General features: G+C 60.9%; 1 protein-coding gene across 1 annotated transcript; it reads right to left on the minus strand.

The window, feature by feature from the left end:
• Positions 1-12,265: 12,265 nt before the first annotated feature.
• On the minus strand, positions 12,266-14,327 carry LOC116747222 (heat shock transcription factor, X-linked-like). Its single transcript, XM_032619001.1, has 2 exons — positions 13,746-14,327; positions 12,266-12,784 (listed from the first exon to the last, which is right to left on the minus strand). Exons 1-2 carry the CDS (start codon positions 14,325-14,327, stop codon positions 12,266-12,268), a joined length of 1,101 nt encoding a protein of 366 aa, XP_032474892.1.
• Positions 14,328-15,905: the final 1,578 nt, after the last annotated feature.

Here is a 15,905-nt window from a genome sequence, read left to right on the forward strand (position 1 = left end):
CTCATGCATTTCCTGACATCCGGGTCTCAGAGACGCTGGGGAGGGGGAGCACGGGGCGGGGTCTCAGAGAGGCTGCTGTGGCGGTATAAGTGTCTGGGTGTCTGGTGAGCCCGGGAGAGAATCCCAGGTCCTGTGTTGAGTCAAGGTGAGCACACTGAGGGAGGACTGAGGGGAGCGTGGATCCCAGAACAGAGTTGGCCCTGGGAGTCCATAGGGCGGGATGAGCACGTGCAGCACTTCCTGACATCCGGGTCTCAGAGACGCTGGGGAGAGGGAGCACGGGGCGGGGTCTCAGAGAGGCTTTTGTGGCGGTATAAGGGTGTGGGTGTCTCGCGGGCATGGGAGAGAATCTCAGGTCCTGTGTTGATTCAAGTTGAGCGCCCTGAGGGAGGACTGAGGGGAGTCTGCACCCCAGAACAGAGTTGGCCCTGGGAGACCATAAGGTGGGATGAGCACGTGCAGCACTTCCTGACATCCGGGTCTCAGAGACACTGCGGAGGGGGAGCACTGGGCGTGGTCTCAGAGAGGCTGCGGTGGAGGTATAAGTGTCTGGGTGTCTGGTGAGCACGGGAGAGAATCCCAGGTCCTGCGTTGAGTCAAGGTGAGCACACTGAAGGAGGACTGAGGGGAGCCTGGATCCCAGAACAGAGTTGGTCCTAGGAGCCCACAGGGCGGGATGAGCACGTGAAGCACTTCCTGACATCCGGGTCTCAGCGACCCTGGGGAGGGGGTGTAAGTGGAAGGGTCTCAGAGAGGCTGGGGAGGGGGTATACGGGGCGGGGACTCAGGCGGGCACAGGAGAGAATCCAGGTACTGCGTGGAGCCAAGGTGAGGGCCCTGAGGGAGGACTGAGGGGAGCCTGAACCGCAGAACAGAGTTGGCCCTGGGAGGCCATAGGGCGGGATGAGCACCTGCACCACTTCCTGACATCCCAGTCTCAGATGCTGGGGAGGGGTGTAAGGGGCGGGGTCTCAGAGAGACTGGGGAGGGGGTGTAAGGGGCGGGGTCTCAGGCAGGCACAGGAGAGAATCCAGTTCCTCCTTGGAGTCAAGGTGAGAGCACTGAACGAGGACTGAGGGGAACCTGGATCCCAGAATAGAGTTGGCCCTTGGAGACCAAAGGGCGGGATGAACAAGTGCAGCACTTCCTGACATCCGGGTCTCAGAGACACTGCGGAGGGGGAGCACTGGGCGTGGTCTCAGAGAGGCTGCGGTGGAGGTATAAGTGTCTGGGTGTCTGGTGAGCACGGGAGAGAATCCCAGGTCCTGCGTTGAGTCAAGGTGAGCACACTGAAGGAGGACTGAGGGGAGCCTGGATCCCAGAACAGAGTTGGTCCTAGGAGCCCACAGGGCGGGATGAGCACGTGAAGCACTTCCTGACATCCGGGTCTCAGAGACTCTGGGGAGGGGGAGCACGGGGCGGGGTCTCAGGGAGGCGATATAAAGGTCCGGGTGTCTCGTGGGCACGGGAGAGAATCCCAGGTCTTACGTTGAGTCAAGGTGAGTACCCTGAGGGGAGCCTGGACCCCAGAACACAGTTGGCCTTGGGAGTCCATAGGGCGTTATGAGCACGTGCAGCACTTCCTGACATCCGGGTCTCAGAGACGCTGCGGAGGGGGAGCATGGGGCGGGTTCTCAGCCTGGGGAGGTGGTATAAGGGTCGGGGTGTCTGGTTAGGACGGGAGAGAATCCCATGTCCTGCGTTGAATCAAGGTGAGCGCCCTGAAGGTGGACTGAGGGAAGCGTGGACCCCAGAACAAAGTTGACCCTGGGACGCCATAGGGCGGGATGAGCACACGCAGCAGTGCCTGACATCCGGGTCTCAGAGACGCTGGGGAGGGGAGCACGGGGCGGGATTTCAGAGAGACGAGGGAGGGGGTATAAGGGGCGGGGATGTCTGGTGGGCACTGGACAGAATCCCAGGTCCTGTGTGGAGTCAAGGTGAGGGCCCTGAGGGAGCACTGAGGGCAACCTGGATCCCAGAACAGAGTTGGCCCTGGGAGGCCGTAGGGAGGGATGAACAAATCAGCTCTTCCTGACATCCGGTTCTCAGAGAAGCTGGGGATCTGGGATGAGGGGCGGGGTCTAATGAGGGCAGAGGGTAAAATGTCACGTCCCTGGTGGACAAAGTTTAGGGCCCTTAGGCAGGACTAAGGGGACCCACCAGATCATCACCCTTGCAGGGGGCCGTGGGAGGCCCCGGGGCGGGATGAGCACAGTGGGCCTGTCCTGACTTCAGGGTCTCTGAGAGACTGGAGACCTGGTATAAGGAGCAGGGACTCACAGTGGTAGACGGGACAGTCCCAGGTCCTGCCCAGAGTGCAGCCTGCACGCGAGGAAGGAAGGACTGAGGACGTTAGACCCCAACACAGGGAGGGATCCTTTGCCCTTCCGCGGGGGCGTTGGAGGCGCCAGAGCACGGTCAGCAGATGAGATGTTTCCGAACCTTTGGGTCGGAGTCCTCAGGAGGTCAGGTGTTTGGTGTGAGGGGTGAGCCTTCAGGTCCGCAGAGGGTGGACTCCCAGGACCCCGAGGGAGGACTGAGCAGACCCCCAGCCCTGGAACAGGGGCCTCAACAGAAATCTGCCCCTGTGGTCAGCGCTGGGAGGCCAGGCAGGATGTGAGGAGGAGGTGAGGACCCAGCATCTCCCCATCCTAGGACCGTCGGGAGGCCCTGGGCAGGTGCGGCCACCTGTGGGGCCCCCTCACTGCTTTCTGTTCAGATTCGGGGTCCTGGTCTGAGTTTCCCCTCCGGCCTGCAAAGGGGAGGGTCCAGGCCCTTAAGGGGAACAGTGAGCACGACGAGCGAGCCCCGAGGGGACCACTCACCCCAGAGCTCAGAACTGGGGGGACCTCACGGAGTCCGGTCCAATTCTCCTACCAGCACCGAGGCCCGGAACTGTGCCACAGTCTACACAAGAGGTGCGCCCTCCATTCCTCTTACAGGGGCTCCAGGAACCGGGAGGCGAAGGCCCAGGTCTGAGGACCGTGTCGTCAGGGCACAGAGCAGAGGAGGCCCAGGCAGCGCCAGGAGTCCAGGGGAGGTGCGTGCCCTGAGTGTGTACCCAGGGGCTCCCCCTCCCAGAACTGAGGGGACCGCACTACACCCAAGTCACCCCACTGCCCTGTCAGCCCCAGAACCTGGGGCCGTGCTGGCTGCACCCTGAGGAACCCCCTCACTTCCTTCTTCAGGTTGGCAGGGGACAGGCTGCCCAATAGGAGCGCCCCTGTGAGGCCCGAGGGCAGCCCTTAAGAGGAGACCTGTAAGTGGCCTTCGTCAGGGCTGCCCAGGGGGCCTTTCTCCGCCGAGGCCGCTCACACCCCCTCTCTTCCTCAGGTATGAGGTCCACGCCTGTCACCCGTGCCCACACTCCCGTGGGCGGCTCGACCCCAGTGATCAGGTCCCCGGTCGAGATGAGTGAGCTCCGCCAGCCTGAGGCCGACCCTCAGGCCCCAGTCCCGGCCCAGGGTCCGGTGGAGGCGTCGCTGCTGGGGGCTGCGGGGGAGGAGGCCGCATCCCCCTCGTCCTCCGCCTCCCCTGGCGCCCCCTCCGTCTCCGCCTATGCCGAGCCCTTGCCCCAGGAGGCACTTGGTTCGCTGATGGTTGACCTGGTGGTGTTCCTGCTCCTCAAGTATCGTAGCGGGGAGCCGACCTCCGAGGTGGAGATGCTGAGTACGGTCCTCCCGGAGCATCGGGACCACTTCCCCGAGGTCTTCCGCCACGCTTGCGAGTGCCTGCAGGTGGTGTTTGGCTTGGATGTGAGGGAGGTGGGCCCCCGCGATCGCACCTACGTCCTGGTCCCCACCCTGGGCCTCACCTGGGATGCAGTGCTGAGGGCCGGGCAGCGCACGTGCGAGGACGGCCTCCTGGTGATGGTCCTGACCATGATCACCCTGTTCGGTGAGCGCGCCCCTGAGGAGGAGTTGCGGGGAGCGCTCAGCAAGCTGGGGTTGCGTGCCAGGAGGGAGCTGCTCACCGAAGTGTGGGTGCAGGCTGGCTACCTGAAGTACCAGCAGGTGCCCCACAGCGACCCTGCCCGCTACGAGTTCCTGTGGGGTCCCCGGGCCTACGCGGAGGCCAGCAAGTGGCAGGTCCTGGAGCATCTGCTCAGGGTCAATAGCATGGATCCCAGGTTCTTCCCATCCGTGTCTGCAGAGAGCGTGAGCGATGAGGAAGAGGGAGCCTCAGCCAGAGCAGCAGCCAGTCCCACGTCCAGCAGCTTCTCCCGTGGGGCAGGAAGGGGGGCTGATCCTTCACTCTGAGTTTGAAGAGGGAGCGGTCAGCCTTCTAAGCAGTGAGAGCCGGGCGAGTTGGGGGAAGCCGGTGTGCAGCATTTTGGGTTCCTGTTGTGTATGTTGACATGGACTTCCATGTCTGTTTTCTTTAGGAATTTTTCAAATGTTGGTTCTTTGAATAGAAGACTAAACAAGCTTCAGTGTCTAACTTTGTGTATGACGTTAATCCCACAGTTATTTGCGCTAATTCAGTTCAAGAACAAGAGTTTTGCTGTTTTGTAAGAGAGGTTGGGAAATCTCCCAGTTCGTTTTGTGACCGTGTTCAAGATAACGGAATTGGAATCAGAACTGCTCTGGAAACGTGGAAGTACTTAGCAGTGATATAGATGGGGGAAGAAATAGAAAAATAAAAGCCATTGTTGTTCCAATTCTTGCTTCCCTGTCTTGTCTGTCATTCTGTAAATAAAACGAACTATCTCCGTTGAGTTGGATTTGCACGGGTATTTTAAGAAAGTAGGAGAAGGTTCATCTCTGTCAATAAGCCCCCTGCCCACTGGCTTGTTTATTCCGCAGACCTCCACGGAGCCTCTGCTCTCCGGAAGGGCCTGTGTTAGTAGCGGGAACGCTAGGAAAAGCAGGACACACCCACACCTAGAGTGATGGTCTAGGAGCCGCTGTCACATGAGGAAGGTGGTGAGACGTCCCCTAAGTCCCACAGAATAAGACAACATGGGACGAGGCGGTGGGGCTCCAGGAGCGAGCCCTGGAGCGTTAAGTGCCCCGAGCCAGGGCACTTTGGGCCTTTGGGAAGTGGGGGTTCCTTCTGTGGGAGGTGATGGTGATGAAGCTGGGCGGTGGCAGCAGCCAGACATGCAGAGGGTGTGTTTTGGGTTGGAGGGGAAAGTCTGAAATGGGACATTGCTGTGAGATGTCCTTCTGGGTCACGGATAAAGCCGAGAGAAATCTCGCCCTGGGGCAGGAAGGAAGGGGTGCTGGCTCTTGTTGCATTGCAGTGGGCCACAGTGAAGAGGTAGGTGTTTCATACCCGCCATCTGCGAGGATTTCCAGAGAAATGAGGGTCTTGCTCTTTGAAGCCCTGCTCGGTATTCCCGGGGCTGGCCCTCCTCTCCCTGCCCTGGGAGAGCCAATTACCAACCGTATGGAAACGACCATTTTAGTCACCTGGAGTTTACTTTGGCCACTTGTGAGCAAGGTCTAGATTTCAGTGGGATGAAATGGATGAAAATAGGGGGTTTGGAAGAAGAGAGGCTGCCAAAGTGGAAAGGAGTCGCCGTGTGACTGGAATCCTGGGAGCTTTGCGTGAGCTGCACCCAGCTGGGGAAATCACCACCCTTCCCTCCATGCCGACAGACACACACACACACACACACACATCCAAATTGAATAATATATCCTGCAGGAGTTAAACACACAGAACAGCAATTTTGACTGGTTTTCTATTCCGTTTCCTATGGAGCTGCAAATTCTCTGAGATGTCATGAAAAGAAAGCAATTTCCAGAGGGGAGAAGGACAGAGTCTGGGATCAGAATAATACTAGAAATAAGTCCTAGCCACTAAGGAGCAACGTCCGCCAGTGTCCCCGCGTTCAGGCAGGTGCAGAAATATGGCGGCATCAGAGACCCACAGGTTTGGGCTGTGACCTGGCATCGAAAGGAAGGAGCAACTTCTGGGCCTAATGGGATTGGGAGGTCACTGCAGTGGGAGGTGCAGACGGCACCGGGGGCTAAAGAGGCAGCCCTCCCTGCTGAGCGCCGTACGACAACGTGAACCTTACGTGGGATCCTGGATTTGAAGCACCTGCCATATAGCAGGTGGGCACTTGGAAAAGGTGGAGAATTTCAGGGCCAATGTAACCTGCTCAGACACTCCTGCCGGAAAAGAAGGGGATTTTGTCATCACAAAAGGTAAGCCCTGCTTTTGTTGAGCCTCTACTAGGCAGTGTGGCATTGGAGAGCCGTCAGGTGCTCGTCCCCATCCTGTCTTCCTCTCCTCCCCGCACAAGTGGGGACACAGCACTGCCAGAGTCCTCTTCACTTAGGAGGGGTCATGGGATGACCCTTTGCCACTGAATTCTGAGCAGAAGCATTTTTGTCACGGCCATCTGTATCGAAGGCACACCGGGGTCGGGGGTTAGTCCTCAAGCCATGACAACACAGACACAGACCACTGTGCTTCCTCCCCCAGGGTCTTAAGTCCTGCGCCTCTGACCCTTAGATGTGAGATGCCAGACTCTGTGCCTTTAAGGCCCTGGGCAGGGTTGGAGGTGTTCCAGAGAGAGGCTGCCCCACAGGGAGCTGGCGGAGGGCATTTCCCTCAAGCAACCCGCACCCTTAGGTCCCTGAGCGGCACCCATCCGTCCCCGCGGGGCTGTGCTGAGTCTCTGTCAGGAGGGCAGCCGCCAGCTGCCGAACGGCCCCGTTGGGGTCGGGGGCGTCCTCGTGGGGCCCAGCCCCGAGTCCCCCTCAGGGGTGACCCTGCTGCCCACAGCGCCCACTCTCTCCGGAACCTGGCCTCGGTCTGCACAGCCTGGCTTTTGCCCTGCCTGTCCCCCGACTAAGAGCCGCTTAGGCCCCGGTCCTGATGACCTCGTGCATGTATGTTTATCTGAAAGTCCCAGAGAAGCATCCCCCACCCCCACCAATATCATGGTTCGGGTGGAGCTGGCAGGACGTGATGCAGCCACTTGGCGAGCCTCCTCGTGGTTGGTAAGTGATGATCATTGCCGCGGGGATGTGGGGCGAATCTCTGTGCTTCGGACTTATTTTGAAATCATTCCCTACGTAATGCCCAAATGTTTGAGTACACTGATGGCCTTCTGAATGTGACCGTGAGGTTTTGGTTTTTGAGCCTGAGTGCGAGAGGCACAGGAGTGTCCTGTCAGCCACCCGCAGAGCCGCCTAGGACTCTGGTGTCCCCGATCAGGGTGTTTGAGCAGAGGGACAGGCTGTAGCAGATGGCAGGGGTGGTCCCCAGGACGCTCCCCCAGGCCCCAGCCACCCGCAGACCCGCATGAAGGTTTGGAAAGGAGCCAGGCAGGAGAGGGCTTTGGGGTCCCGGTGATGCAGGCTGTGAAGAGGGTCCGCCGCCCCAGAGAGGTGGAAGGAGCAGCACCCACCAGATCCCATCTGACCTGCCCTGGGCTGCCCGGGGGAGGCAGGTGGGAGCAGATGCCTCTGCCGGTGAGCTGCAGCCCTGGACCCCAGCAGGAAATGGGTGCTCTTGGGACAACGGGTGCTCCAGGACCAGAGCCCCGTGGGGCACTGCCGGGGGAAAGCAGGGATTCCTAGTGCCCGTTCGTGCAGTGAACTGACTGATGGGGGACAGTGCTAGCCCAGGGACGGCCGTGGCAGGCAGCGCAGCAGCGGCCGGGACACGCCAAGAGCGCCCCAGGGACATTCAGGGAGGCACTTTTCAGGGGGGCAGCAGCACCCTCCCCAGTAGACTCTGGACGAGCACACACCACCCCGGCACCCAGCCAGTCCTGACCAGGGCGGGGCAGGGCACACGGGAGCTGCTGCCCGTCAGCGGGAAGCTCTGACGTTCTCTACGTGCGCTGAGCCTGCCCCCTGAGGGGCTGGTGTGAGTTGTCTCAGCCGTGGCCCTGTTTCCCGAGAAGCCCCCATCCCCCAGCCCCAGCTAAAGTCTGCTCTGAGCTCCAGCCTCCTCGGCAAAGGGCTGACCTCCTGCCTGGCTCTCGCCTACCCTCCTGTGTGGCAAATATCGCCGGCTGCTGCTGTAGGGGCCTTTGTGAGCAAGCGCGGGGGCCCGGGCCTGTGCCTGTCCGTGGTCCCTGAGCTGGGGCTGGGCACAGGGATAGGGCTGGGTCGGTGGCGGGATGCAGGGTGTGAAGCCAAGTGACATTCAGAAGACAGCAGCAGGGTGTAAAGCCACGTGTGAGCAAGCATCCAGGAGGAGGTGCATCCGCAGGGCCCTGAAGGGCACAGACACTCACGCCCCGTGGGGATGCGGAGAGTCCGCCGGCCCGGCGGTCCCCGTGCTTTGAATGCAGGCTTGCCGCCTGCCTGACAGCCAGTGTACCCGGGGAAGTGAGCCTGCAGGAGAACGTGGGGCCACCACGCCGCTGGGACAGAAGGGAGCAGAGTGGGCAGTGGAAGGAGAGAGCAGGGCCCAAGCCTGAGCATAGGAGCCGCCTTCAGAGGGCCGTGCCTCGGACCCCCGCGTCCAAGACCCTTCTCCATCCTCACGCCCTCAGTCTTAGACCCTCACCCTCCTCCCTGGCCCTCGTGTCCATTTCACGAGAGATGGTGACCTGATGGGGCTGGGGAGGCCACGTGGGCAGAATCCAGTGTCAGGCTCTCATGGGCACTAATGCCTGGCTTCCCTGTGTTTTCTCCATTATGTGGTCTGAGGCATCAGCTAGTAGGACCCCGTGGAGGACAGCTGAATCCCCCTTGACTGTTGGGGAGACAGGTCAGGCCAGTGCGGGGATGGGGCTTTGCACGCATATGATGCGTAGCTTGAATAAGAGTCCTTCTAGTGACAAGCTGATCAAATCATGGAGACTCCCTATGCCTCGATTTCTCCATCTGTAAAATGGGCCTCCTAATAGTACAAGGCAAAAGCATTGGTGTGAATTTCCCCATGATGTGACCTGCTTGTAAAAAGCCTGGGCCAAATGAAGTGGTCGGTGGATGTAGCTCTTGTTACTGAGCGTGTAAGAAAGATGCGCCCTCCCCCATGTAGTGAAGGTTCCCAACCAGTACACGTCTTGTGATCCCCGCGTACGTAGATTAGCGCAGTTTTTCTTTTCTCGTGAAAATTTGTTGTCAGGATGCTTGGACTCACCTTCCTCTTCTTCTCGCTTGTCCCTGTTCAAGATGAGGCTGTTGATTTGAGGTGTCACCTCCATTGGAACAGGGGTGTTTGCAGCTTTAGGTCCCAAGTGCCTCTTTGGCCGCGTGCCATAAGTCCTGGGGGCTTTGGTATGTGTTTTCTTCATTTCAAAGTATTTTCTAATTTCCCTTGTGATGCCTTGTCCGGTCCCTGGGCTATTGTTATGGACTGAACTGCGTCCCCCCAAAATTTGCATGTTGAAGCCCTAATCTCCTAGAACCTCAGAATGTCACTGTGACTGGAGTTAGTGGTTCTTAGGTTGAAATGAGGCCATTAGGATGAGGTCTAATCCAAGATGGCTGGTGCCCTCGAGGGAAGAGCGGATCAGCACACACAAGGAGAGAAGGCAGGGGCTGGGGGTGCGTGCACAGAGGGTGACCACGTGAGGGGCGGTAAGAGCACGGCCACCTGCAACCAAGGAGGCCGGCCGCAGTACAAGCCACCCCTGCTGGACCCTCCCTCTCGGCCTCCTGGTCAGAACCACTGTGAGAATCTGTGCCTGCTGTTTCAGCCCCTCACCCTGTGCCGTGGGATTTGGCATCGTCCCAGACTAATGCGGGTATTTGGGGACGCACGGCTCAATTTCCCTCTCTTTGCAGATTTCCCACATTTCCTTCTGTCATTGAGGTCTAATTTCACTCTCTTTTGGCCAGAGAACATACTTTGTATGATTTCAGCCCTTTTGTTTGTATCCCCTTAAGTTCACTGGGGGATGCTGTGTGGCCTGACACGTGGAGTACCCTGGAGAACGTTCTAGGTACGCTTGACGAGCACGTGTCTATTCTGTTCTTGGGGCTAATAGTCTACACATGTCATGAGACCTAGTCTTTGCACAGTGCTGTTCAAATCTGTGATTCCCTTACTGCGGTGCTGTCTGGTCGCTGTACCCATAATGAAAGCAGGCTGTGTTAGTCTGCTTAGAGCTGCCATAGCAAGGTCCCACAGAGGAGGTGGCTAAAACTACAGAAATGTACTGGGTCCCAGTCCTGGTGGCTAGAAGTCCAACCTCAACTTGCTGGAAAGTGCAGTTCCAGGTGAGGGAAGGCGTCTCGTCCTGGCTCGCAGACAGCTGGTTTTCTCTTGGTCCCTCACTTGGCTGCTTCCCTGCACAGGTTGGGGGGGGGGGAAGGGAGGGAGGGAGGGAGGGAGGGAGAGAGAGAGAGAGAGAGACAGGATGGAGGGAGGAATCAAAAGCAAGAGAGAGAGGGACGGCGGGAAGGAGAGAGAGAAGGGGAATGAGGGAGGGAGAGAGGCGGTAGGGAGTGAAGGAGAGAGGAGAGAGAGAGAGAGAGAGAGAGAGAGATGGAGGGAGTGATAGAGGGGAAGGGAGGAAGGGAGAGAGAGAGGGGGGAAGGGGGAGGGAAGGAGGGCAAGAGAAGAGGGGGAGGGAGGGAGAGACAGGGAAGGGAGAGAGAGATAAGGAGCAGGGAAGGAGGGAGAGAGGGGGAGGGAGGGAGAGAGATAAAGGGAGGGGGGCGAGGGAGGGAAAGAGAGAGGGGGAGGAAGGTAGGGGGAGAGAGAGAGAGGGAGGGAGCGGGGAGAGGGGGGCAGAGGGGGAGGGAGGAATGGAGAGAGAGAGGGACGGAGGGAGAGAGAGGGAGGGAGGTTGGGAGGGTGGAAGAGAGGCTGAGGGAGGGAGGGAGGCAGGGAGATCTTCGGTGTCTCTTCCTCTTTTCCAAAGGACACCGCTCTTGTCGGACTAGGGTCCCACCCTTGTGACCTCATTTAACCTTACTGACTTCCCCAAGGGTGCTATCTCCAAATACATGCAGCTTGGGATTAGCACTGCAGCAGGTGGACTTAAGGGTTGGGGTGGGAGCTGGGGGATCCATTTGAATCCATCACAGGGGGGACCGAAGTCTCCCACTTCTATTGTAGACCGGTTTCTTCCATCCCTTCTGTCCATTTTTGCATCGTTCATTTGGGGCACTGCTGTTGGGCTGCTCAAGAGACCCCCATGACGTGCACTAGCTGTGGCATTGTGACAGACGGGAGCGGCAGATGGGACCACCCCTCACCCGGGCAGACCTGGGGCTCCTCTGGCTGCTGGTGCTTGGATCATTCCTGGTACCTTGGGTCTACTTCCCCTCCTCCCCCAACCCACCTTTTTTTTTTTTCTTTTCTGTGTTTTTGGCCACCCCACAAGGCTTGGGGGATCTTAGATCCCCGACCAGGGATTGAACCCGGGCCACCGCAGTGAAAGCATAGAGTCCTAACCCCTGGAACTCCAGGCAATTCCCGCTCCCCGCCCCCTCCTTAGCAGTGTTTGGGAGGGGATGTCGCCCTATCGCTGTGACAGCCACAGAGTCCTGGCCAGGTCCCCCGGCCCATCCCCCACACGTGGAGGCAGCAGCTGTGAGCTGGGGGTGTGCCCTGGCCTTCAGTGCTCTGTACACACCACTGGGCGCTGACCACAGGGACTCGCGGTATAAGCTCGACACCCCAGCGCCCAGAGGGTGGCGGAGCATGGCGCCCTTGAAGTGTTTAGCTCGAAAGGCAAGGAAAAGAGAAGCAGGAAAATGTCTCCAGATGCAGGACCCGCAGTGAAAAGCAAACCTCAATCCTGCTGTCCAGACACCAGAGAGCACCCCCAAACTGAACACCCGCAGGCCCCTGCCAGGGACCGTCACCTCCACACCTGTGCGTCTCAGGACAGGAAGGGCTCTTTTCAGGCCTCTGACCGGGAAGGCCTGAGCTCTTCTCATCTGTCAAATCGAGACCCTGCTGGACACGATGCCCCCGCAACTGTGAAGCCGCGGGTGCCAGGGCCTTCCTTGTGCTTGTCCAGCCCTTCAAGGGTCTTTCTAGTGAGTGGACACAGGGCGTCTGAGGGGCTTCTCCAGGTGTCTGCTAGGTGCCCGCACCGTGCCGGGGGTGGGCTGTCACCTGTCATCGTTTCCTGCTGAGGGGAATCAACTGCTCAGCCACGCCCAGGACGGAGGCGCCAAACACGTGTTGGGTGGAACATCGCTCTCAAGTCCCCGTGCTCTTTATTGCCCTGCAAGGTTCTGGCCGCGTCACCACCTCCGTGTGTCTGCAGGGTCTGCCTGGTCAGGGTCCTCTGTGGGCCTGCCTGGAGGGGCCGGGTATTCCAGGAAAGAGCGGGAGCCCACGCAGCGATGGCAGAAGTGGCTCAGCGGCCAACGGATCAAGGTCAGGGGGGCGGCAGGCCTGGCGGCCACCTCAGGCATCCAGGGTGCGCAAGAGGCAGCAGCGCGGCCCCCGGGAGCTGCGCGGGGTCGGGGGGGGGAAGGCTGAGGACTTGGCGGGGTGCGGCGGCCAGGCCTGGCACGGGCCAGGGAGGACTCATCTGGGCGGGAGGCCAGGCGCAGCAGAGCCAGGGGACCTCGGCTGGCTGGGCCACCTCTGCCAGGACAGGGACTAGAGGGACCAGAACCTGCATGCTGGGATGCGGCGCAGGGGGCTCGGCTGCTGTCCGAGGAGGGGCTGGAGCGACAGAGCCAGTCCTGGCCAGGGCGGAGGCATGGTCGACTTGCGGGTGGCTCGGGGTCCCCTGGATGTGCTCAGGATACGGTGGGAGGCCGTCCTGAGGCTCCGCGGCGCTGGGCGCCGGGAGGTGCCCCGGGGCTGCCGGCTCGCCGTCCACCGGCCCGGATGCTGGTTTAGTGCGCACTCTCGGCTTCATCCTCACCAGGAGGTGCGGGCAGTCTCTCTGAAACAGGGGACTGTGGTAGAAGTGTAACTGAGGTCGCAGTTGAGAGAGAAAAGGAAACCCCGAGTCACAGAAGAGTTGCTCGCAAGCAGCAGCCGCCTGGCTGGGCCCCTGGGCGCCCTCCCCCAGCCGACCCAAGGCCTCTTTGGAGAAAGCGGGACCCGGTCCCAGCAGGACGCTGTGCCCCAGCTTTTACATTCCCGAGACTCGCTCACTCACCATCACCTTTCGCCCTTGGAAAATGACTGAAAATGGCCCCGTAGTATGAGTACAAGGCCCACGAAAGGGGACTTGGCGTTTGCAGGTACGAGACTGCAACAAGGTTCGGTAGCTTTCTAAGGAAGTGTCCGAATCGCCCCCTGGCCAGCACCTCCAGGGGCCAGATCGGGGACGCTGACTGCTTCCCAGGAAGGGACCTGCGCCCCAACTCAAGTGATGCTCTGGAGCTATGGGAGTCAAGGGGGCACACAGACCTCCGCCCTCCCCCCGGCGGGCCACTGTCCCCGAGCAGGAGGACGGGAAGGGCCAGCGTTGCAGCAGTGTCCTCTTGTTCCTCGGTGTGACTGCGTGTCAGGCGCGAGCGGCACTGGCCACGTGTCAGGAGTACAGGATGACGCCTTGCCCGCGTGTGCTGTGAAATGATCACCACAGGGGGTCCAGTTCACACGCATCACCTCACACAGACACACCAAAGGGAAAAGGAGGAGGGAGAGAAGTGACGTCCCTGTGCTGAGAACGCTTCGGGTCCCCCCATAACAACGTCCCAACACAGCGCGCGGCACTGCCAGCTCCGGCCGTCACGCCGGTCCCCAAGTACCACCTTTAAAGGAAGCTCTCCTGACACGCCTGCCGCCGTCCCAGGCGGCCCCGGGGTTGGCACCCGCCCCCCACCCCCACCCCCGGGCCCAGCGGCTCAGACCCTGGAGAGGGCTCCTCCCCCGCCGTCCCCCGCCCTCCTTACCTCGCTCAGGACGTGGGCGGGCCGCTCCTTCGTGGACAGGTTGGTCACGCAGAGGGACGTGCGCATGTCCTGGTGCACTTTGCTGAATCCGTAGCAGTTAAGCTGGCGGATGAAGCTCTTCATACATTCTGTCTTGAACACCTTGTCTAGGCCGTCCCTGTCCAAAACCTCCTTTTGAAACAGCGGCCTGTTGATGCCTATGCAAGTCCCGTCTTCATTCCACCAAATGGACGCAAAGCGACTGCTGTGGACGATCGTCCACAGCTTCCTGGGAAAGGGGTGGAAGAGCAGGCTGCCTTCCCACACGGCCTCGCAGGCGGTGCGAGGCCCTTTCAAGAAAGGCTCTTCCGTCAAATCCTGGAAAGCGGCTTCTCCAGGCAGCAGCCTGAGGTCGGGGTGTCCCGCGGGCACGGGCTGGTCCAGGGCGAGGGACTGGGGGGTGCAGCTCCCTGAGCCGAGGGCCGGAGCCGCTGTGTCGGGAGGAAGAGGCGCCTCGCCGAAGCCGGGCGCCCTGCCCGCGGCGGGGCCCTTCTCGTCCGCAGCCATGCGGAGCGCGGCGGGGCCCTTCTCGTCTGCAGCCATGCGGAGCGCGGCGTGTCCCTCCGCCACGTAAACGGGACAGTGCAGCGCGGCCGGCAGCACCCTGGGCTCACACTCCCGCTCAGCCCCTCACAGAAGTGCTCCGGTGGCTCGGGGGTGACATCACAGCCCAGCCAGGAAGTGACATCATAAAGGGCAGGCCCGTCAGCACGTCAGCCTCCTGCTTCACGCCCGTCATCGCAGGGGGCACGAAGACACTCGTGCACGGGTGCAGAGCCACAGGCCGAGCGCTCGTGCAAACCGGGCACGGCCTTCTGGTCCCGGAGCCCCCGGGCCAGGCAGACGTGCACGGACCCACGTGTGGCCCACGAGGTCAGAGGTCCTCCTGTGTGTCCCCTGGCCTTCCGGGCCGTGCACAGCACCCACGATTTCAAGCACGAGCATCGTCCGAGACGCGGCCCACGGTCAAGGGCGCTAAAACTTTACAATTCACCTGTGAACTGGAAGAAAAACCCTCACGATGTCTGGGTCTGCAAAGTGCCTACCTTACCCTCTCCCTGGAGAGGTGTCCCATGGGTGCTGAGCAGGAATCGGACTCTGGACCCCCGCCCTCGCCCGCAGCAGCCCTTTCCCTCCATTGCCCACAGCAGAGGCCAGACTCAGATGAAACGTTCAGGGAAATTTATTAAACAGAAACATTGACTGAAACCATTGAAAAGAGGGCATAACAACACACAGAGGAACTTCTAACGGCCACCGGAGCCCACGGGTCCCGCCCCCCCCCGGGTCCTCAAAAAGGTGCCTCCGCTACACCCCACCCGGCGGCCCTCCGTCTCCCCACAGTCTCCCTTCCTGAGGGCCCCGCGGGTGGCCTCTCGCCAGGAAGATGGGCGCCGGCCATGCCCGCTCCCCGCAGGGCAGACCCTCCATTTCCGGCCCACATGCCCGGGGCCCGGCCCTGCCCTATGGCGGCCACGGGACAGTCCCACAGCAGGGCGCGCGCCACCGAGCCGGGGACGTGGAGTCCCGAGGAACAACGGGGTGGCCCAGCAGAACACAAGCCCTGGGGGGCCTCCCGCAGACCTCCTGCAGCCCCGGTCAAGGTCTTCCTTCCCAAGGTCCCAGGTGGGATCCCAGGTCCTGGGGTGGGTGCTGGCTGTGACCTCGTCCATCCCGTCCTTCCCGCCGGCTCCTGGGACTGGGCTCGGGGTCTCGACGCCGCGCAGGGCTTGGGGGAACTGCTCAGAGGAGAACACATGCACATTTCCACAACAACAGGCAGCGCTGGGCCTGAATCTATGCCCAGAAAGCACACGTCGAGCTCACGACACTGGCCCACAGAGACCAGAGCCTTGGCTGGCACGTGGCGCACCTCAGGGCTCTGCGGGGGGTCGATGGCTAGGGTGTGTGTGTTGGGGGGAGGGGAGCGGCGGCTGGGGGCTTCCTTGACACCTGGGTCCCTCTGGGGCCTACAGGGACACATTTGGGCTTGCCAGTACAGGGAGCAACCTGCCCCAGGGGATGACGAATAGGGGTCCCCTCTCAGGAGGGAGGCCCAGGCACCTTGAGTAGCCCCTAATATGGGGCCAGTAGGCTGCCGGGCCTGGCCTCCCCCTGCCT

The sequence above is a fragment of the Phocoena sinus genome, chromosome X, assembly GCF_008692025.1.
Source record: "Phocoena sinus isolate mPhoSin1 chromosome X, mPhoSin1.pri, whole genome shotgun sequence".
In the NCBI taxonomy this organism is placed as follows: Eukaryota; Metazoa; Chordata; class Mammalia; order Artiodactyla; family Phocoenidae; genus Phocoena; species Phocoena sinus.